This window comes from Eupeodes corollae, chromosome 3 (assembly GCF_945859685.1).
Source record: "Eupeodes corollae chromosome 3, idEupCoro1.1, whole genome shotgun sequence".
NCBI lineage: Eukaryota > Metazoa > Arthropoda > Insecta > Diptera > Syrphidae > Eupeodes > Eupeodes corollae.
Window position 1 is genome coordinate 4,447,445 of NC_079149.1, and position 24,127 is coordinate 4,471,571.

Below are 24,127 nucleotides of genomic sequence, written 5' to 3' on the forward strand. Positions count from 1 at the left end.
GTTTATAACCATAGAAAGGTAATCCACCTATAAACACAGAAACCATAATTTGTGCGGAAGTGTCAAGACAACACAATGGTGGTGAATATGGAGAGGCAAGCAGTCAGATTGGAGCACCTCATTTTACCAAATCGAATATAATAAACGGTTTGAGGAAAATATTTGTCTTTGACCTTGTGTTTAATAAGGTGATGTAGAAATTATTATTAATACTAAGACAAAAACTAAAACTTTCATTGAGGATAACATGAAATATGTTAATAGATGAGTCAGAGAGTTGTTTTTCCCGCAAGAATTGATTTGTTTTTCTGCACGGATGGTCTTTAATCAGTGTATTCCCATCTGTAACTTGAATATTCAAACCACATTACATTTACAAATTTAAATAATAATTGTTTAACGTCAAATCATTGTTTGAATTTTTAATTTTTTTCTCACATATTTCATCTGTATATATAAATCATATGCCTTTAAAGCCATTCTCCCAACTCTTGCAGCGGGTGTTTTTTTAAAGAGCTTGAGAACTTTATACAATAAATGAAAGACTGAAATATTGCTGAATTAAAGTTTTTTAATCTGGTAGATAATAACAAAGCAAACTTCCACAATTTAAGAGCATATGAAAGTATTAGGTGGGTTAAAGTCTGAAAGCTATAAATTAAGTGTTATTCTGTCCAAGGGCTCTATCCTGTCTACGACACTTTTTTATTTTTATTATTTGCACTCCCGTCTGAAATTTCTGGTCTTTCAATATTCGTTTTGAGATTCATTGAATAACATATGTACATAAAATGTAATAAAACAAAAATAAAAACAGACATTTCTTAGATAAAAACAAAAAAGTTAATTCAAAAAAGTTTTGCACGCAAGACTCAGTATACAAAAAACAACGGTTTAAATAAAATTTTATTACTTGGACCAGAGAACCTTTCTTTTAAAAACACTGTTCACTCTTCTTGGCATACTTTCCACTAATTGTTGTGTTTGGTATATTGGTCCAGGCAACTTGGTCTCGATCCCATAGCTCGCGAATTGTGCTGACACAACGTTCTTTTAACAATTGCCCACAAATTCTCAATTGGATTGAGATCTACTTTTTGTGCAGCCCATTTTAATGTTTAAAATTGTTGGTTTTCAAGCAACTCTTTCACTATTTTTGAGGGTCTCCATTTTGTTGGAATACAATTTCCTCAATTGGATACGCACTCTGATCAATAAACTCAGGCAAATATTTTTGCAAAATATTTAGGTAGTCTTCCTTCTTCATTATTCCTTCTATTTTATGGATAGGACGTGCCACCAAGTGAAACATGCCCACGCCATTATACTACCGCCGCCATGTTTCATAGTTTGTTTGACTTGGTGTTGCTGAAGCTGCTCATCGGGTCGGTGCCAATAATAAGACTTACCATCCGATAAAAAACGATTGATCTTCGTTTCATCAGACCATATAATACGTCTCCAGTCTTCAATAGACCAATTTTTGTGTCCATTACAAAACGCAGGTTTTTTTCTACTTTACAGAAGACGCGATGAACCCTATTCTTTTCAATGATCTTCTGGCAATTCGCTGGTGGGTTTGTTAATGGCTTCCTTAGGTGGAGCTTTTACGAAGCAACCGTTCCATTTTACAAGCGTCCCTATCCTTCAGAATTCTGGATCGTCCTCCAAAATCACCCGGAGACTCCAAATTATTTCTTTTTCGTACGGCTATCACTTTTGACTTTCCAAAGCCAGTCTTCTCATCTATTTTTCGTGTACTTTCTTTTTTTTTGTAGTACTACCACAAATCTTTAGTGATTTTCTTCAATTTGCACTAATTGAACAACAATTTCACAATTTTTTGGTGTAACAATGTTAACTCTTCAACGTATTACTTTATAATGATGAAATAATTAAAGAAACGCAATAAGCTCTTGACAATTTTTATAAAGATAACGGTAAGATTATGTTTTTTGAATGCATTGCAAACAAACTTTTGTATATTGCCGTTAAAGCGTAACTTTCCGAATATGGGATATCCATGAGTGGCACTTTTCGTAAGAAAACTCCGCTTCTTAGTAGTTTTTTGGTTTTTCTTGAAAGCGATCACTAGAGCAAACATATAGGACTAGTTTAATTTTATTTGCCAAGTCCGCTGCGACGAGTTTATGATGAGACTTCCAAGAGTCCGTAAAGAAAAATTTAACCCATCTATCTATCTTGTATCAACAACTACTTCGGCCGCATACGCGATGTCGCCAAAAATATCGAAGAACATCGTGAAGTTTTTTTTTTGTCTAATCTTAGTTTACCTTTATTTAAATGGATTAAGCTCTACCGAAGTATCCAGTTGCAGTTCCAGGAATGCTCATCAGTATACTCTTGAGCCTACCAAAACGGCGCACTACAGCGCTAATTGGATCTCAGGCTAGGTTGCCTTGAGATCGCCATTTCTACCTATACTCTTGAGATATGCGTTCGTTCTTAAGCCGTACTTCATGAATGTGAAATGTTTTACCAAACTATATTTTTCCCAGTCATTGCCAGGAATTCAAAAACTAATTTGCACCGATTTCTCCTTTTAATCTCTATCTCCCTTCACTAATGCATTGATAGTCCGTTTATTATAAAAAAAAAGTTATAAAAGAAAAGTTTGATATTCACAACTGTTAAACCATAGACTGTTGATACTTCGCTAAAAAAAAACAACCTTTATAAGAAAACTTCAGAACAATATTATTCATAATAAATGAGAAATATAAACTTTTCCAGACCTTAGCCACAAACTTCACATAGAAGTTTATAGAAATCTATTAATTAGCCCCATTTTAGAATCACAAAATGCTATGCATCAAATCAATTTCCAATAATTGGTTCCATTTAATGTTCCTTTTTCGTTTGAAAAAAGAATCATGAAATCACCTACTTGCATTTCAATAAAGAACAGCAAAGTACTTAGCACATTTTCAGTGCCGTGGTGACTCGACTCACTTGACAAACATTCGATTTCGCAACTTACATATATTTAATTTTTATAGGAAAGATAAGGAGTGCTTATTGTTATAATAATTTTGCATAATTTGTTTTATAAAATCTTCCATAATTCTTTCGTTCGTTCGTTTCGTTCATACACATTCATACAATCTTCAAAATAATTTAAAATATAACTCAACTCAGTAATTTTATTGATTGATGATTGGCTTTTGAATTTCTGTTGTGGTAACAAGAAATCTAATTAAATTTAAAACACAATCGGCATGATGATTCACATTTTCTGTTCTGTTTTGTTGATATTCTCCTTTAACCACCCCTCCGCCCACCCTCAATTTTTAAGCGTCAATTCCTCGATATAAAAAATTCAATTGATGAATGAAAAAATTAATGTTTTCTATTTACATTTACAGAACCTAGCGTAGTGCCGGTATCTGCACAAGAACCTTCGGCTGTGCAGCCTACACACGAGAGTTGCGATGAATCTGAGGACGATGAATGGAAATACACAAAAGAGGGTCAAGGCGAAAAGCAGTTAGGATTACAAGGTGATACTGTTGTCGAGGAGGAACTACCCCAGGAACTGGAAGACGCTGGTGTTACATTCTCGATTAATGAACGAAAGGCATCAGGAAATATCCTGCAACAGCAAATCTCTATAAACACATCAAATCTTATCGAATCGATTAATGGTACATTTGAGGGCTTGACACAGAATATAACAGAGTTGGCTGATCAAGCTGCAGCTGCTGCTGTTACCCAAGCTAAGGTAGGCAAAAAAGTAGATTTCAAAACTTGTTTACAAAAAAAAAAAAAACTAAGACTCAAAGCTTTAAATGTATTTCATAAATATTTTTTTTCCTCTAGTGTCATTTTTATGATTTTTGTTTTATACTTAATTATCATTGAAATAAATGTTATTTCAGGAAGAGAAAATCGAAGAAGGTATTCAGAATCTTAACCTTTCACAGAGCTCAACACGTGAGAAATTAGATAACATCGAAGACGACGAAGATCTATCGGCAAGTGAAATGAATTCCCGACTCAATCCCGAAGCTAAGGAATTCGTTCCAACCTTCTCGCCACCATCAGCAACTGCAGAAAATGGTTTTAATGGACAAACACCAAACGCAATTCCACAACACTTCAAGGACGAGCTGATTTCACAGTCTCCCCGCAAGGGTCGTGAATCGAATATGGAAGACATCAATATCCCAGCTGAGAATGAATTTGAACAGGAAATCGCCCACAAACCACACGGACTGCCCGGCGATGAGGCTATCACAGAACCAACAGAGAATGGTGGTGTTGAGCTATTAAACTGGAAGGAAGCAATGCATGGATCAGAGAAGGAAGAAGGACCTTTGGTGGATAGTCCAGTTACAGAAGAGAGTCTTGAAGCTGTTGACAATCAAATGCAATTTTCTATGCAACCTGTGTCTGCTCCTGTTGATTTGGATAACGCTGGCATGAAACAGTCGATTTATATTGAGAATAACACATCAAATGATGACTTGAATTCCGTGCAAGTTCTCCCAGATGAATTTACTGGAATTGGCCATGATTCGTCGGAGACATTGAACAAAGTAACGAATGATGCAATTAGTAATGATGAAGTCCAAGAGATTCTTGCCTTGGCCAGTGATGAAAAGATTGAGACTAAAATCGAAGATGAAATCGAACAAAAGATGGAACAATTATTGTTAAATCATGACAAAGACTATACAAAGGATGTCAAAATGGAGACAGAAGAAGAGGTTCCAATTAATGGTGTTGAGATGGCTCCAGAGCCATCCTCTGTTCCATCATTGGAAGAACCAATTAAAGTGTCAGAACCTATTCATGAACAACTACAAACACCAACTGCACCAGCCGCGGAATTGGCCCCATCCCCAGTTCCAGTAGCCGAAGAAGCTCACGAGGGTCTTTCTTTGGGTGCAGCTGTTGCAGTTGCTGCTGCAGCTACTACTGCAGCCGTAGCTACTACTGCTGCCGTTAAAAAAGTCGAAGATGAGAAGAACCAAAAGAATCTGAAAAAGACTTCATCAGCCACAAAATCGAAAGTTCCTGATACTAAGAAGCCACTCGCAAAGACTTCCACCGTATCATCAGTTGCTGCTGCTAAGCGTACATTAACTGACAAGCCAAAACTAGCTGTTGCAGGTTCGTCATTAGCCACTAAGAAGACTATCAGTAGCACAGTCTCGTCGGCTGCTCCTCGTCCACGTGCAGCAGCACCAGCAGCCAAAACAACACCTACAGAAAAGAAAACTACCACATCTACTACAAGCACAGTTAAGTCACGAATTGATGCCAAGCCCCCAACAACTTTGAACGCTCGCAAGCCACTCTCAAGCAGTGCTCCTAAAACTACATCGAGCAATGAAACAAAATCAACTTCTTCAACAGTCAAATCATCTACAATTGGAAAGTCTTCATTGGGAACTAAGTAAATTATTTTAAATAAAGACATTTTTTGTTTTATTCTAATGATGATTTTCTTAACTTTAATACTTTTAGACCATTGGTTGGATCGACAAGGACATCTGCAACAAATTCGATAACAAAACCACGACCAGCAACAGCTTCTTCAGCGGCAACCACAAATGGTATCGCCACTAAGACAGCTACTGCTGCGAAACCAACAACATTGGCGCCAAAGAGTGCTGCAAAATCATCAACCACATCGCCGCGTGGCACATTGACTTCAACACTCCGTAAGACTGAAGCAATTAAGGTAAATTATTTTTAAAAAAATTATATTTTTTTTTGCTCTCTCGATATCAAATGCTAATGGATCTTAATTTTGGACCCAACAAACAAAAAAACAAAAAAAACAAAAAGAGGAAGAATTTATATCTCGATGATTTTAAGAATTTACGATTTGATCAATTACTATTTCAATAATGAAGAAATTTAAGAACTACTTCAAGAGTATCTGTGTTGTGCCTCAGTTAATGAAGCTAATGGAGTATTCAATTAGAAGTCTGCAACACAAAAGAATAAATCAAATGAGTTTAGTTTAATTATTTGTATTATATAAAATTTTTCATGGTCACAAGATAACTTTTAAATGATAGGTTTATGACGTTATTGTTTGATTAAAATGTTTAAACGAAAATATGTTTCTACATAATTTTTGCTTTTTAAAAAAAGAGATTTTCCACAAGACCACACGATTTTTAGGTTTTCAGCTGAAATGTATGGTTTTCAATTACACTTAACTCGGTATTTAGGCAATTTGAAAGTTAAGATAGGGAACTTAGAAAGGACGAAGTAAGATCCAAAATAACTTGCAACCGAAACAATCATGGTTTTGCAAAAACAAATAATAGAAATGATGTTTGAAAAAAGAGAAAAAATATGCATTGGAAAAAGTTCTATTTATCAAAATATTTAAAAGTGATTTAGCCCAATAATCATATACCAAACTTTAAACATTACCACAAAGGTTTTGCACTAAAAGTTCCCTCCTGAATACTCAAAATTAAATCGATTTGAACAAAAAGAATTCATATAAACATCTCATTTTTATTTTTCCTGCAATAAATTAGATGTTGGTTGTACCAACTGGCAATACATTCAAAATCATCGAATTAACACACACATTTGAAAAACGCAAAATTATTGAACCAGAGCGTTTATTCCGGTCGCCACCAAAAACCTCAATTAAAAAACCATCGAAAACTGGTACATCTTCCAAAGGTATGGGCAAACAAAAATGTAAAATAAAGAACAAAGATAAAACCACCTAGCAACTGGCACCCTTTTTGTTGGCAAAATATGTGCAATCGCAAAGAAAATATAACACATGCGTTAACGGTAAATAAATCAGATAAAAAACACATATGCAAAACAAATTAAAAGTAAACTGGTTTCTTATCAGCAGACTCAATTTTTAGAATCATTGAATGCAGCGGCCATAGAAATAATGATTTGAAGGTGAAAAATATCACTGTTGTTTTTTTATTTGTTTGATTGAAGAAGCCGCCTAATTTGTTAAGACACAATATATCAAGAAAAATACTGACTTAATAAGCAAACAATCAATTAAAGCAAATAAGAGAAACTATCTTAATGATAGTGTGTAATAATTAACCCCCTAACATGAAAATAATTTGTTGTTCCTTTTTTTTAACATAAAAGGTTATTGTTCTTTTGCAAACGTTACATTTTTTTGTGTATCAATAAACTAGGATGTCTAGAAGTTTCACCACGAACTGAATTTAACTTGTGGATTTTGTAAACCATATAAAGACTAAGGTAAAGCTAAAGTTTTGTATAGGGACTTAATTAATTAATTAAACAAAAAAATAACCAACCTTTAAAAGCATTTTAAGAGGAAGACAATTTTTGTTTGTAATCCACCTTAACGTTACCCATATTCAAATCACTTCTTCTATTTTCAATTCTTCACAAACGAATGCAAATAAAAACACAAATACACTTTTTCATCTACATTTTTATTTATCAAAATAAAAAAAACAATATTAAACTTACATTTTCTCCCAAACTCCCGTTATTCATCACAGAGTCCAACTAAGACCACATCATCAACAATCACATCGCGTGTCAGCACTAATGGTGTCACCAAATCGACCACAACATCCCGAACAACGACCTCTACTAAGACTACATCATCATCATCATCAACAGTTCCAGCAACAACTCGAACTACAACTTCACGACTTTCTGTTACTGGAACAACAACTGGATCAACAACTCCCACATCCAAAACCAATAATCTTCTTCCAAGAAAATCAACACCACTGAAGAAAACCATCACCAATAGCAGCTCGACGACTCCAAATGCCCGTAAGAGCATTGGTTCAAAATTGAATTCCCCGGCTACCAAACCAACCAAAGACACTAGTACTCCTAGACCTGTTACGATTCCAGCTCAACATCAAAATCAAAATTCCATTGCTGCTGCCGCTGCTGCAGCTGCAGCTGCTGAAGAATCAAAGAAGAATGCTGCTGCTGCTGAAGCTGCAATTGCAACTGCAACTGAAGAGCCTAAACTAAATGGTAATGCATCACCGGATGATGTACTATTACCATCCACAGAAGCAGATCCATTAGCAGTAGCAGCTGCTCATCCTCTCATCGAAATGGAAACAGCTTAAACGATATGTTTGGAGAAAAATTTATTCGAGTCCGAGTGGAATATATAAATTTTCAACCAACAAAAAGCAGTCCTTTATTTTTATTATTAACTGTTAATTTATTAATTTTAGAGAGCTGATTGGTGTTTGAGTTTGTGATGTGATGATTATCAAACACATTGCGTATCTGCAGTTTATTTCTTTTTAAAAATATATACGAAACAATTAAAACTTAAACGATTAATAATCGCATCAATGATTAAAATCTCAACATCAAAAAATTAAGCTTCTTTCCAGAGTCAAGAAAATAAAACTAGTTTATATTGAAGTTGTAGCGGTAGTCTCTTAAAACGAATGTAGTCCTTCCAACAAAACAAATATAAAAAACAAAAATAAGCACGAAAGGATACCTACATACATATATATATATATTTACGAATTTAAATCATCAAATGAAAAAATAAAGAAAAAGAAAAATAAATAACAAATGAATGAACTTAAATCCTTCTTACACCTTTCGTCTTAAGAAAAAGGATGACAAAAGAGAGGAAGCAATTTTAGTTTTTCTTTTATTTTAAAATAATTTTTATCACTAACAAAACACAAAATGTATTAAAACAAAAGAAATATTTCATTTTACTATCATTAATATTAAGTTTTTACAGTTCATTTATTATTTTTATTTCTTCTTCCTTTGTCCGCTGTTGTGTCGTTATTTTATTATTATTTTTTTTTTACATTTTATTTTCATTTATTTTTCGTATTAAAAAAAAAACAAAAGTTTTGTGTTATTTATTAAAAATTTATTATTATTAAAATAAAAAACAAAAAAAAAAAAACTAAAAGAAAGGAAATCATATTAAAAGTGTTTTCTTAAAGCATGTGAAGAAGGATTGGGTAGTGTGAATCAAGATCTGGATATGGATCTGGATCTAGATCCGTGTTACTTACCTATAAAATAAACAAAAAGTATATCTACATTATAATAAAACAACAAAATATATTAAACACAAAAGTAATGAAAGAAAAAGAAAAGTAAAATCTTTTTATTATCAAATGTATTTGTATTTAGAAAACTCTATCCCAGTGCATGCTTTTTTTATTTTGTTTAAGGTAAAAAGAAAAGAAAATCAAAAAAAAAAGATAAAAAAAACGTCCTTAAAAATTAATAATAAACAAAACAAAAATCACAAAAACATGCTAATATTTTGTTCCTCTTTTTTTAAACCATAGTATTTTTGTGAAGAAATCAATGTTTATTTTTCTTAAATTTCATTTTATAAGTCTCATAATTTTTGCCTGACTTGTTAATTATTATTATTTTTTTGTATTTTATTTGTATTTCTTGTTTATGTTTATCAAAATTAATAAATAAAAAAAATAAAATTGAAAATTATATGTTTCTTGTCTCTTGATTGGATTTTTCTCTTGGCATATTTCTTAGAGCCAGTTTCGTTGTGCCTCTTTTGAATTAAAAAAGTAAAAAATTATATATATAATTCCCATGTGTACTTCTTTCCAAAACAAACAAAAAGAAAATATGTAAAGCTTTTTTTTAAAAAATCTATTTAACCTTATTATTATTATTCTTAAGTAAAAAATTGCCTTCTCCCCTTAGTGTATTTGATAGTTTGTTTCCATTACAAGAAAACTGTTTTTCGAAATTAAGAATATTGTATTGTGTGCTTATGAATTCTTTTTGCAGTTATTCGATGATTATGTTTAAAAAAGAAAAGAGATTTAAAATAAAACAAAACAAAAATGTTAAATAAATACATTTCACAAAGTTAAATGATACAAAACATAAAAATCAAAACCACTTTAAATGTGAATTAAAAAAATTAAACTAAATGGAATCAAATATTCTCTTCTTGCATTGAAAATTAATTTTATTATTATTACCAAAAAAGCAAACACACAAAACGCATGCAATAATTGTGTTAATTTATTAGAAACAAAAACATTAAAGCGACTCACCCAACTCACGAATTGTTTAATGTGAGTTGTGAAAGTGTAGTTAAAAACATTCAAAATATTTGACGATCTTAAAAAAATTTTGTGAAACCAAAAAATAAATCACAAGAAACGAGAAAATTAAAACTCTATGCAATTAGAAATAAAAAGAAAACAAAAAAGCTCACGAGAAAATAAAATACAAAATTTTGAGCAGCCTCTTGCACACACATCAAAAAATTTAAACAAAACAAAAATATATACAACACATTTTCTATCGTATATAATAAACAATATTATATAATATACCTTGAAATACAATTATTATTTAATAATAATGCAAAAACAAAACAAAAAAAAAAGTTTAATAAAAAGAATATTACCTATAATATGAAATAAATTTTTATATTTAAAAAAATTAAAAAAAAAAACAAGTTAAAATTAATTTGTTTTTATTTTTGTTTTATTTATTTATTTTTCACTTTTCACTTTTTTTGTTGTTTTTGGTTCTTCGGATGTTATGGGTAAAACTTATGTGTTATGTTTTATGTTATTTTGAAAAAGAGACAGTAAGTCAAACCCTTATTGTTAGATTCAAGGTCCTAATATTCTAGCACGTAACTTTTAACGAATCCTTTTATCCGCTTATAGTAACTGCAACTATTTCTTATTGTATTTCTGAGATTTGATTAGATTGTTTTGGATTGGACGATAGAAAACTGAAAGGTTTATGAGGCTTCACTTATTTTAATATCGACCTTTAAATATCCCAAAATTGGTTATCATCCCTTAAATCCAACTAAGAAACTAATCAATTTGTCTCTAGTGCAAGTCACTAAGGTACTTAAATTAAAACTCTTGGCACTTAAAGAAGGTTTAAAGGTAAGTTAAAATTTTACTACACAGTTAATCGGTGGGGTTAGTAAAGTTATAAATGTCTTGATATACTGTGCAGAGATTCTAGCTTAGTCGGTTTTTTCGATTCGATTGTGAATTAACTTGAATGTTTTAATTTATTTGCTGACCAATAGAAATGAACAGATTATGACCCTTATTACGAGAAGTGAATCGAGCGTTCAAACACTTTTAAAATCACTCATTTCGTCGATACCATTTCAATATTCACTTCAAAAGCCAATTTTTTTTTTAAAGAAGATGTTAATCCATTTGAACCATCTCTTGCGGAACGATTACATACGATGTAGCCAAAATCGCTTTTGAAGTTTTTCTCCACCTCTGCCTATTAGCGATATCGTCTCGTTTTATCTGTCGTGTCGTTTTTAACTTGGCATTCCATAAGTTCTTCGACGCGATGAATTTGTAGCAGATTTTTAAACGATGCAAAAGTAACAAACATCTGTCAAAATGAAATTAAAGTCTAAATAACAAATCATTGTTCAATGTTTAACAAATGCGGCTTTATTTAATTATTGGTAAATAAATAAGTAATTAAAATGACAAGTGTAGAAATGTATTACAACACGAGTAGCGATAGTGATGATGATGAAGCAAGTGAGGTGCGAAGTGCTTCCAAATAGGAAAGGGAGGCGTCTGCATCTGCATCGGTAGCCTGACTTCGTGTTCTTGTATGTCCGGATGTAGTCATCAAAGTATTTGAAAGTAAATTGGGCTGGGATGGTGGGATACACCAATTGCTTTTCCGTTTGGGTTTAAACACTGTTTGTATTTAAGAAAATTTGCTAGAGCACCTACCAGCTGAGATACAGTTTGCAATTGGTTTGAACCTCCTCCAGTTGCTTTTATTCCTTTTGAATTGTTTATTATTTTCTTCTTCACTTTGAACTCTAAAAAGTCGGTCCAAACCTGATTAAGCCAAACATTAAAATATTGTGTACATACATTAATGAAACAAGCGATTCAAACTTTTTTCTAACCATCTCCATCTCTTACTGGAGGACCCTTGATTTTCAGCTTTTTATGTCAGTTTTGTTGATTCCCTTCAAAAATCCCCTAGCCAACTGCTCATTGCTCTCCATCATCTCGACGAAGGCCTGGAACTTATTCTGATTTTTTAATTTCAACTGCAAATCTGAACAAATATTTTGTTTTTATTTATCGCAAATAAAGTACTAATAAATTCCATAAACTTCGTCAAACTTCCATTTCTTCGTGGTGAGCAAATTTTCAAACCAGAGATACCGTCGTTATTTTTCATTGTTGTTTCCTTTCATTTTACAAAATGCTGAATGGAACAACGTCAACACACTTGACGTTTGCACACGACAACAAAACGAGTGACAAAAGTTGAAAACGACTTATAGAATGCAGATTTTGTCGTGTCGTATATTTTGCTGTCGTTTACGACACAGGTAAAAGGGGTGTATCTATAAAACTTGAATACCATCTTTGGGCTGGTAGTCCAAAAACTTACTTAAATCTTTTATATAGTTTTCAAAGAAGAGAATTTAAAATGATGTATGACAATTACATCGTTGATTCATTTGCGTTGTTTAGACACCGTCGTAATATCTCAAACGTTTTAAACGGGTCTTGCTCTAGCAACTCATTTATTCCCATATGCAATACAACCGTAATAAAAGCATCTCCAGAGATACCTAAGGTATAACCTCGACCTGAATTTTGGTAGTACTGTCGTACATAGAGATTTGTCTGAGACAATGCGTTGGCAGAAATGATAAAACTGATTTTACATGGAAATTAGGACCTAACAAAAATTTGGTATAATTTGAGCATTTATTTTAAATTTTTGAGTCTTAAAGATGTTTTTTAAGATAGCCCCTTGATTAAAATTTTTGTATATATAAATAGGTATGTAATTTAATATAAACTTATTTATTTTTTATCGAATGCCTTCGTTTATTTTAAGTATACACGCTTTAAATATCTAATTCATGAGCTTAATTAATGTGAGTCAAATAATTTTTGTTTTTAATGTTAAATATTAAAAAAGCCTTTGAGTGAAGAATTGTATGTATATTTTTAACATTAGCATTTTTCAAGTGCTTCTTTTCTTTAAAGATACTTATTACGCTTTCACGCGATTTTTTTCTTGATTTCAATATCAAGCTATATATATTTTAAAAATATTCATATTTTAGTAATTTTTAAACAATAATAAAAAATGTTGGTGTAGGTTATTTATAATTATTATTAAACAAAATTAAAATGATATTTAAATAAATATATTTATATTTTTATCAAAACAAAACCAACAAGAAAAATCAATGTGAAAATATTTATTTAAATATAAAAAATATATTATAATTAAAATTATACATTCAATAAATAAATAAAAAACAAATTAAATAAAATAAAACAGCAAAGTAGGAATATTTTATTAAAATGATTAAACTAGGGTATTATTATTGTAGCGTTAATCTAGTAACGAAAACTGAATGAAAAACAACAATTTGAAAAATGCAAAAACAGAAGAAAAAATAAAATAAAAAGGATATGAGACCAACACTAAATGAAAAAAGAATTATTAACAAAAAGTGTTTAAAAACATTACATTGTATGTGCGTTAAGAAAACATACCATGCACTAAAGTCTAAAGTGAAACTAAAATATCAAACTTACAGGATTTGTCGTTATTTTTTTAAATTATTAATTAAACAATTTAAAAGCTAAATGGCTGAATAACTTACTTATTAAAAAAAATATTATAAAATATCTGAAATTTACATAAATACGAGTACATCCAAAAAAACTAAATGTCGAAATCACGTTTTTACTGATATAAAAACAAAAACTTATTATTTTCCTAAGTAAGGTCTATCAATTTTTATTTACATTAAGCGTAGGCTCATAGAGATTTTAAAAAAATATAGAAATTGATTAAAAAACAAATTGTTTAAGGAAAAAAAGTAATGAGTATACAGGTAAATCTAAGAAGATAAATGCCATTAAATAAAAATATCATATGTACCGACTTTGTAAGCATTTAAAAAAAACAAAAAATAAAAGTTATTGAATATTTTGAAATCAAGGGAAATTACACTAAGTAAGTTAAAAAGAAAAACAAAAAATAAGAGCAAAAAAAAACTCTGAAAGTACTTTATTTAGTTTAACGATAATTATTTATCAGTGTGGGAATTGTTTATTTTCTACTGTTTTTTATACCATACACCATGGAATACATCAAAATAAAGATACAAAAAGAATATTCATATAATGATTATATTATATTATTGAAAAATAAAAATGAAATAGTAATATCGACAAGTTTTAATTTAATGGTGGATTTAAGCATAAAATAAAGTTCGTTTCCGGATGTCATCAAGAAACGGATATGATGAGCTGGATTATACAATTTAAATATTTTGTTAACGCAATGAGTAAGTATTTAATTGTTTCAAGAGATTTATGAGAAAGCAAAACTCTTACCAATTTGTTTGTTGTTGTTTTAAGTTATGTTCAAGTTTTGTGCACCCAATTTTCCGTTGAATTTTATTTACCCTGAAAAAGCCAGGAATACACTACCGGTCAAAAGTTTGAGACCACCTCTGAAATTTGAGAAATATCGAATTTTAACCCCTAAACTGAAGTTTAAGCAAAAAAGTTAATACGTGAAAAAAGTGAAGAGCATGTCATAGTTTTAAATGATAGAAAAATAAACTAGTTTTGTACTAAACATAAATTATTTATTTTAAAAATCAATGAAAGCTTTAAATAGAGTTTTCATAAAAAAACTCCTTTAAATTCAATAACCACAAAGTTTTGTATTTTTTCTTGTGGAATATTATTCCAGCAATTTTGTAGAGTTTCCCAAAGAGCAGATTCCGATGTTACGTGGTGATTCCGGACATTTCTGTCAAGCTCAATTGGCTTAATATCTGGAGACTGCCGTGGCCGGCAACGTCACTCTGCGATTTGAGCCAAAAATCTCAAACTTGGACTAATCGCTCCATAAGACTCTGTTAATTTCTTCATGTGTCCAATCCTTATGGGTTTTGGCCCATTCCAACCGTTTGATCTTGTTTTGGGGTCGTAGAAGTGGTTTCCGCACTGCAACGCGCCCAAAAAGTCCAGCATGCCTTAACCTTCGTTGTACCGTTGATATAGATAATGGTTCTTCCCGGATTTCATTGATCTCGGCGCGTATTTCTGGTGCTGTTTTCTTCCTAGAACGCTTGCTTATGGTGATGATATGGAAATCTTCGTTTTTCGTCATAACTCTAGGTCGTCCTGACCTCGGTTTTATCCTTAAAACCGCCGGTAGTAGAGTAACGATGAATGGTCCTGTGAACTGCTCCTTTGAATATCTTCAGTTTTGTGGCGATTTCTCTTTGCGAATAGCCTTCTTCAAAAAGGGTCATAATCGCAGATCGAATTTCAATAGTTAATTCCTTAACTTTGTTTACTGGAGAAGATCACAGTCTCAAATAAATTTAAATTGGATCAAACCGAGCATTATATACAAAATCCTGAATATGCAGGTATTCAAATTTTACATTTTGTTACCCTTTTATTACCCCAGTCATAAAAAAATTCCAAATTGAATGTAAAAAGTCATATAAAATAAAAATTAAGGGAAATCCAAATAGAATCCAAAAACCCAATACTTGTTTTTTTTATCTTTCTTTTTAGAAAATTCCTCATAATTTACAGAAAAGGATTAATATCTGGGGTTTGTTCACTTGCACCTTTTATGAATGTTCTAAGTTAACAATTCAGGTAAAAAAATCCTATATTCATTCATACATAAACCCAAGCGCCAGGTACAAATAAAGCAAACCTTTGAAGGTGGTCTCAAACTTTTGACCGGTAGTGTACGTTTCCTAATATTCGTTGTAAGATTGTATTAACCTATTTCATTTAAATCATCTTAAGTCTGTAAGGAATCAATTTAGATATGAAATATGTAAATTCAAAAGAAAATTTGGCCATATTCATGTTCCTAATTTTTGAAGATAAACAAAATTGAAAGGGAAACTTCAATTTGAATATTTATATTCACAAATCTTATAGGACTAAAAAAAATAGTGTTTATTGGGAATAAAACTCCCTCTGAAGTTTTCCCATTATAGAATTTAGAAATGTCATATTTTCTACGTTTTCTTTGTAAGTTCAAATCTAACACTTTTAAGTAAAAGGCCAGGTCCCCAAAAACTACATCCTCAAAATAAAAAAAAACAATCGATAGTATGACTTAATTAATTTTAAAAATGTTCGAAGATTGAAAAAAGCCCCCACATTTTGATTGGTAAAATTACAGGGTTATTCAGGAATATTACTTAATAATTGGAAATTACAAAAAACGGAATTTTACCGTTCATATATCAGTGATTGCTTATGGATTTTTCCATGGGTAAAATAAATCAATTTATTTTTAGACTAGATCTTTCAAAACAAAAAATCCTTGTTTTCGCATTCCGTGGGTAAAATAAAATGATTTATTTTGATTTAAGATCAAATCTGCAGATCTGGATTTTTTTTCGCAGATTTACTCTTCTTTTATTAATACTAATACAAATATAAAAAAATGTTTAGATGGAAATTTGACAGCTATACATTCCGCCTGTGTAAGATGATTCAACTCAATTCAATTCTATTAAACAATTTTAGATTAAAATTGTCAAAATTCGTTGTTGCCTTGGTGAAATTTTACTTTGATTTTTATAAAATATCTAAGTTGAAGTGTCAAATTGGCTGACTTTGGAAAAATTCTAATTTTTCTTACTTTTTTTCGAATGCATAAGCATTGTCGGTCACAGGAATGTGTTTTTTAAAGAAAAAAAGTGAACTAAGAAAATTTTCCAGTCGTTTGTGTAAACGTCTATTCGGAATAATCGTATTTGTTTGAAATTAACTATCCCATTTTTTTTTGGACAGCTTTGTAGGTACATATCAATTTGACTATCACCATACGTAGAACAAATTCGATCATTTTGATTGTCATTTATCAACAATCGCCTTAGCCGATTCCACCCAAGGATTTCTCCTGCCATATTGAGAGACCATTTAGAAAACAAAAATTGATGATTCGCAAATTCTAGAATGGCGAAAATGTCCATCTTAATAGTGGCATTTTATCCATTAAAAATTCAATTACAGAATAGGGCGTATTCATAGAGAGTTACTAAAGTCGTGATTTCTTGATCTATAGTTTAAGGCTTGTTGATTTAATAAACACAGTTCTAAATTCAAAGTCAATTTTCTTGACTTTCCACTTAAAGGTTGTATTCCACTACAATTATACTTCAAATGACAGGTCAAAGCAAAAAAAATGCTGTTATATTCTCAACCTTGTTATTTTGTGCTGTCATATGTAATTTACTTTTTCAGCTTTTCAATTCACAAATCAAATGGGGTGGCACAACAGTCCGTTGTGAACCAGGGCCTAGTTACTTACAACTCTCAACCATTCCTGTGTGCGAGTACTGTTGTCAGGAATGGAAGGGACCTACAATTTTAGGCCGAATCCGAACGGCTAGTTTGAGAAAGCACTTTTTTCAATTCACAAACAAAAATCAAATATGACATTTGGCTGTGATCATAACAACTTAAACACAGCAATTGCTATGTTTATAGTTAAACCACAGATAAAACCCCAAACTTAGGTTTAAATTTATTTATAAATAGCCTTAACTGTGGACTTGATTCATAACAACTTAGAAAGAGTTTAGCAAAGATCTATCAAAGAATATGCCCCAATAGGTTCAGCCGTTTTATGTTTCGTTATTAAAGACAAGTTAACGATAAACAACAACAATTTTGTGGTAAAATTCACAAAGCTTTTTTCAGAAAATAACGACGTAACGACTCCGAAAAGTGTTTGTCCCATAAACAAATAATTCGGGTTCCAACTAACAAAAGGATGTCCCCTCAATTTAAAAAATCGTAGTAGGTATTGGAAATTTAATTCCATTTTTAGTACTTGAATTTCATCGTGTGGATTGATTCTGATTTGTTTAACCTATACAATTGAATTTAGTCCTGAGTTAAGCAAGTGCTTGCATACATGTTTACGATGACTTTAGGCTAAACAAAATGTATAATTTTTGAAAAATTAAAACAAATAAAATGTACGACTGGCTAGCACGAACTTGCTCATGTATCGAAAGAATCAGTTTAAAAATATTTGTTGTATTTTAAGATTTAAAAATGTATTAGCAAAAAAAGTTTTTTTTTTTTCAAAAATTTAAATGCGGTTTAAAACCTTTTTTTGAAATTTTAAGTCTATCGGCCCAATGGTTTAAAATCTCGAGTTCTAAATTTTGTACGTACGCAAAATTTACCACATAGTTCCTATATGTCGCAAGTAAAAATAAGCCGAACGCTTAATTCTCAAACAACGTAGTTTTTTAGTGGGTGTTTAAATTTTCTATTTTTGCATCAAATATTCTGGAGTTGAGTCTGCAAGTGCTTGCAATTTTAGTGTCGTCTTACCCAAAAAATTGTGACAGCTATGTGCAATTTTTCCGACACGAATTTTTTGAGAAAAATTTTGATAAAGTGTTAGAAAATATTTTGAACTAAAATAAACTACTTATTGGAGCAACTTTTTATACTAGTTCCTAAATTTGTTTGAGTAGAAAAGCAAACGAAAAGAACAAGCACACAACCGTTCCAGTCATTTTTGTTGTATTTTTGTATCTGATGACTGGATGACTGGGTTAGTTTAAAAAAATTTAAAATAGGCAAAACAAAACATTTGAAAAGGCAAAGAAAAGGCATTTATTAAAAAATACTAAGAACATAAATAAACATATATTTAACTATAGTAGCATTGGACTACCAAAAGTTTTTTAAAGTTCTCTGATAGCAATCTTTTTCTGTTGTCCGTTAGAAGGGCTTGAAGGAGCTAAATGATCTCTTAACTTCAGCTTCAGAAGGGCTTTGAAGGAGCTAAACGACCTCTCATCTTTAGCTTAAACGAGTGGAGCATATCTAAAACATTATTCACTTCATTGCATCAAGGAAGATTGGCCCTTTTGCTTGTTTTAAAATTTTCTTCAATGTCTTTCAAAACAGGCAGCACTTCGCCAATTGATGTTCCTTGATGAGAATATTGTTAGCTTAAATAATAAGAAGTAACAAACTCTAAAATATACCTGTTTTTTTATAGGTCTTTGAAAATGTGTTTTTTCGGATCAACTAAAAAACCAAGATTGACTTTAATGTACGCCACCAGGTATGCATTTTATGCAGGCGAGGAAAAAGTACCAAGCATTTTTGCTCAGATAACCATTAATACATACAAGATTTTTAACTAAAGATTCTCAACGGTATGAGAAAACTCTCGCATTTCTTTAAATGCTTAATCAATTATTAGATATTTCTTAACAAAATTTAATAAAAAAAAAAACAGTAAAGGCAAAAAAATGCAACAATGGTGGAGAAAGCCAAAAAAGGCAATTATAGTTTAAAAAGGCAAAATAAAATACATATATTTACAATCACAAGGGCTTGAAACATATTTGTCGAAAGTTGATTCCATCTTCCGTTTAGCCAAAAAAAGACAAAGTTAGTAAAATCCTATCCCTGCTGATGACAAACGCCGCGAATACAACTTAAACATACGACAAAATATGTGTTGTGAACCATTTTCTTCTCCTAAAGAATAGAAATTAGAATCGAAAATAAAATGTACCCATCTATAAATCAAATCAAATCTTATTTAATTTAAAAATGAGCAATCCCGCTTGTCACAGCATCCAATGTTTAATTTGTATTTAGTCTCAACTTCATTATGGTAAAAATGTCAAAATTGCCATTTGATTCCATTCGCATCCAAATCAAATATTTTGTCTGCTCATGTAAGTGCAACATAAAGTGAGCAACAGCTTCGATGCACCCTGTAATCTTCAAACAAAAATGTGCACTTAGCTTAAAGCACAAATTTGCTCAAACAAAATGGTGGAATTAGCTTATTTGTCTATACCGTTGTATTTTAGATGTTTTGATTTTTGTTTTGTTTTCTTTTTTGGTTCCTCAGAGCTTCAAATAGTTAAACTAAAACTTTTATATTTACATTAAATAAATAAATTGAATTTAATGAGTTCATTGTTCTGGCTGGTTATTTTATGTGTTAAGGTTAAAATCTTCTTTTAAATTTAAAAATGTTGTTAATACGTATTGTAACACAGGAATTAAGGTAAGTTTATATTTCACATCATCGGTAATTTAGTTATAAATAATTAAACAATAAAACTAAGCAATTGAAAAATTTCAATAAAATGTTTCAAAATACCCTAAATTATTAAAATACTAATGCGACAGAGATGGCTTGTGTTTTTAATGTTTAAGTAGGTAGGTTATTTGATTTTGAACAAAAACAAAAGTTTACAATAATATGTTCCTGCCTATCATAGATGTGCCTGATTATTTTGTAGCATACTGCATACATCTAAGTTTTTTTCGCCCAACAACTTCCGATTACAGTCAGTCACAGTCCTATTCGTACACCTCGCCTTTTTCAATAAATTGTAACCTAAAAGTGCGCAGTAACTTGAATTGAAAATTTAAATTTATTTGGTTTAGTTAACATATGATTTCTTAAGAAACATAACATTTGGCTCAACTTTCCATTACCGCAGCACGAATTTCGACTCGCGGTTTTTTTTATTCGATAGATATGTGCAAATAAATAATAACTATAGCAATTTTAGAGCGAGGAAACATTTATTTCTATTTTTAATTAATTTTTAAAGTTCACTTTTTTCCATACAAAACACTCAAAAATGGTTGATTTTGACATTTCTTCCCTGTTTTTTGTTTAGTGTTGCCATACTTGTTTTTTTTTTCTTGCTAATTTCTTTTATTTTAGTGCTCAAATGGAAAAGTCAAAAAAAAAATCAAATGGGGTGGCGCAACAGTCCATTGTGAACCAGGGCCTAGTGACTTACAACTCTCAACCATTCCTGTGTGCGAGTACTGTTGTCAGGAATGGAAGGGACCTACAATTTAAGGCCGAATCCGAACGGCTAATTTGAGAAAGCACTTTTTCATGACAAGAATTACTCTTGAAGGAATTGTCAATTCCTCGCAAGAGGCAGTACCCGTGAAAATTAATTTTTTAAATTAAGGTGGCACAGGCAGGGATTGAACCCAAGACCCCTTGCATGACAGTCCAACGCACTAACCATCATGCCACGGGTACTACTCAAATGGAAAAGTACTTTGCATATACCCAAACTCGCACCCACCCCAAATCCTATAGTGACCCTAAGCAGGGGGGGGTTGCAGGGGGGCAGCATGCCCCCCCTTACATACCTAGCTGTTAGTACGCCGTGCTATCAATTAAAAAAAACTTGTTTTAGGCTCAAAAAATGCAATACAAAAAAAGTAGGGTTAAGTCCGAAAAAGAAAATATTTTTTTTTATGACTTAAAGTTGTTTCCTCGCCCTAATATTTAAAACATGTTCTATTGAGACTCCTATCTAACTGTAAAAAAAAAATCAGAAGGAAATTCGTGCTGCGGTAATGGAAAGTCGCCCCCAACATTTTATTTTTATGGTAATTACAATTCAAAATTTATTTAACAGTTCATGTTGAATACAAGCAACACATTCGTATTCGTACAACTCTTCACTTAATAGTTATTAAAAAGAAAAATAATAAAACATTTATGTTTTAAATGACAAATGGCATATCCTTTGCTCCTTACGAATTCATTGAGCCTTTTTGGCATTAATTCTGGGTGTCTTCCGCCTCGAATGCATGCCATTCTTGAATTAGTTTTTTATTCCAGCTTTCTTTTGCTGTAGTTTGTAATTTTCTTATTCTTTTGTGCAAGTGATTCCACAGACTATGGGATTTATGTGTGGTGATTGTGGTGGTGTTTGCAATACTTTTGGACAGTTGTATAAACACCAGCTACGCGTTTTCAAGGTAGTGTGATTGGGATCATTCACATCCTGATTCATTATACTATTAAAAATTTCAAAGTTACCCACTCCTGCCGCCGAAAAAGACCCCCACACCATCACGGAACCTCCACCATGTTTCAATGTTGTTTCTAAATTCTTTGGATCTAGCTCTGTGTCTGGTTTTTCCAAATTATCTGACGGTCATCTGATCCAAACAAGTTAAATTCACTCTCATCCGTAAAAATTACCTGTTTCCAAAACTTAACGGTTTAATTTTAAAACTTTTTGGGGAAAACTAATCGCTTCTTCTGTTCACTTCTGGTATCTAAGGCTTTTTCCTAGCAACCCTTCCATCGAAGCTACTTTTTACTCGGCAAACGGTTTCAGGACTCACTTGCATGTTAAGGTCACAATTAACAATTTCAATCAACTTTGGTACACTTAACTTAGGATCTTTCTTTATTTCAAGGATTATATATTTTTCATCAGCATTTCTTAAAATTTCTTCGATTCTGGTTCCTTGGCTTGTTTTCAATTCGATTTCTTTATATCGTTTTATTATGTACTGAATAGATAAATGGCTTCTATTAATGCACTCATTTCCGCGTATTATTTTTCCTTTTTATGGTGGATTATTATCAAATTCCATATCTTAACACTTGTTCCTCCAGATTTTCATCCCATTTTTAAAAATGAGTAAACAAAACCGTCCACACAACTCACTAAACATATTGTCAATGCTTCTGCGTTAACCTTTTTTCAAGTGACAAAAACACAAGTGCCAATAAACACAGTTATGGCTTTTTCAGGGCCATTAACTCTACTGTTCAATGTTTCTCTCGAAAAGGCCCTTTTTCGTGATGATTGGAAAATTTACTATATTATTCCCATCCATAAATCTGGCTCTAAACAGGATATTTCTAATTACCGTCCTAAAAGTAAATTATCTTCGATTCCCACAATTTTCGAGAAAATAGTTTATGAAAAATTAACCTTTATTCTTAAAGGAAAGATTCCGCCATCTCAGCATGGATTTATAGCTGGAAGATCTGCTACAACAAACCTAGCTATTTTTTGTGACCAAATCACTAGAAATCTCGGAAACAGTTTTCAAACTGATGTAGTCTTTACGGAGTTTTCGATAGGGTTAACCATTTTATATTATTAAAAAAGATGGAATCTATCGGATTTCATTCAAATACTTTAAAATGGTGTGCGTCCTATCTCATAGGTAGAACAAAGTTTGTCCGCGTTTATGATTTATTTTCTGAAGTCCAGGGACCCCTTCTATCCTGATATTAATCATTGACACACCAACGGTTATCAATTGGTTGGTTGGACGATTGTCTGTCACTTCACAGTGACCTTGAGCGCTTATCTGTATGGTGCATTGCTTTTCTTAAATGTTTCTAAATGCCAATATTTATCTTTCTGTAGTTTCTTAAGTCTAATTTGTTTGGAATACGAAATAAATAAAACACAACTTACTAAGGTTAAAGAAAAGAAAGACCTTGGTGTAATATTTGATTACAAACTTAACTTCAACTCCCATAATTATTTTATGGTTGCTAAAGCAATACTATGCTAGGGTTTGTGGTTCGCATCTCAAAAGATTTTAAAGATCCGTTTACCCTTCCGTCATTATGTTCAGTAATTTTGAATCCTTTTTATAAAACTCATTGTTTAAGGATTTACAAAAAATGTTCGCGAATTGTAGTTCACCGACTAAATTGGAGCTTGAAATGCCTCCTTCTGAAACTAGATGTAAGCTGCTTGGTCTAACACCACTTGATATTCGCCGTCGTTATTTTTCATTGGTCTCCATACGTGATATTATTACTTCTATAGAAAATACCCTTTACTTTTGTCCTTAGTCGATATACGCTGCGAGCAAAAAAATAGTGCATGGGAAATTATTTTAAATAAAACATAAAATGAGCTTTGGTTTTGGAAATGTTTTTAAATAAAACTCCTTAAGATTCATAAAAATTTAATTTTTAGTAAGAATGGAATTTAATTTATTGCTATTTACCTAAGCAGTAATCCAAAAACAATATACACCTCAAAATAAAGCGAGCAAAATAATGGCAGTGATATTCTTTTTCTATTAAATTAAAATAAAAAAAGGGCACAAAAAGTTCCTATCAACGGTATTTTATTTAATAAAAGCTAGTATTTGGTAGCATGACCATTATTTTTTACAACTGCTTCACAGCGACTTTACATTGACTCCACAAGTCCCTGACACCTTGATGGTGTTATTGATTGCCAAGCCTGCTCAGCAACGCTCCATAACTCCCT

General features: G+C 31.5%; 1 protein-coding gene across 3 annotated transcripts in view; it reads left to right on the plus strand.

Moving 5' to 3' along the window:
• LOC129949474 (titin homolog) overlaps positions 1-10,231 on the plus strand; it is a 202,156-nt gene extending 191,925 nt beyond the window's left edge. For all 3 annotated transcript variants that reach the window (XM_056060963.1, XM_056060964.1, XM_056060965.1), the window contains 4 exons: positions 3,387-3,742; positions 3,900-5,422; positions 5,494-5,710; positions 7,506-10,231. In XM_056060963.1, coding sequence (XP_055916938.1) covers positions 3,387-3,742; positions 3,900-5,422; positions 5,494-5,710; positions 7,506-8,099 — 2,690 coding nt within the window. In that variant the 3' untranslated portion in view covers positions 8,100-10,231. The remainder of the gene's footprint in view (positions 1-3,386; positions 3,743-3,899; positions 5,423-5,493; positions 5,711-7,505) is intronic.
• The last annotated feature ends 13,896 nt before the right edge of the window (positions 10,232-24,127 follow it).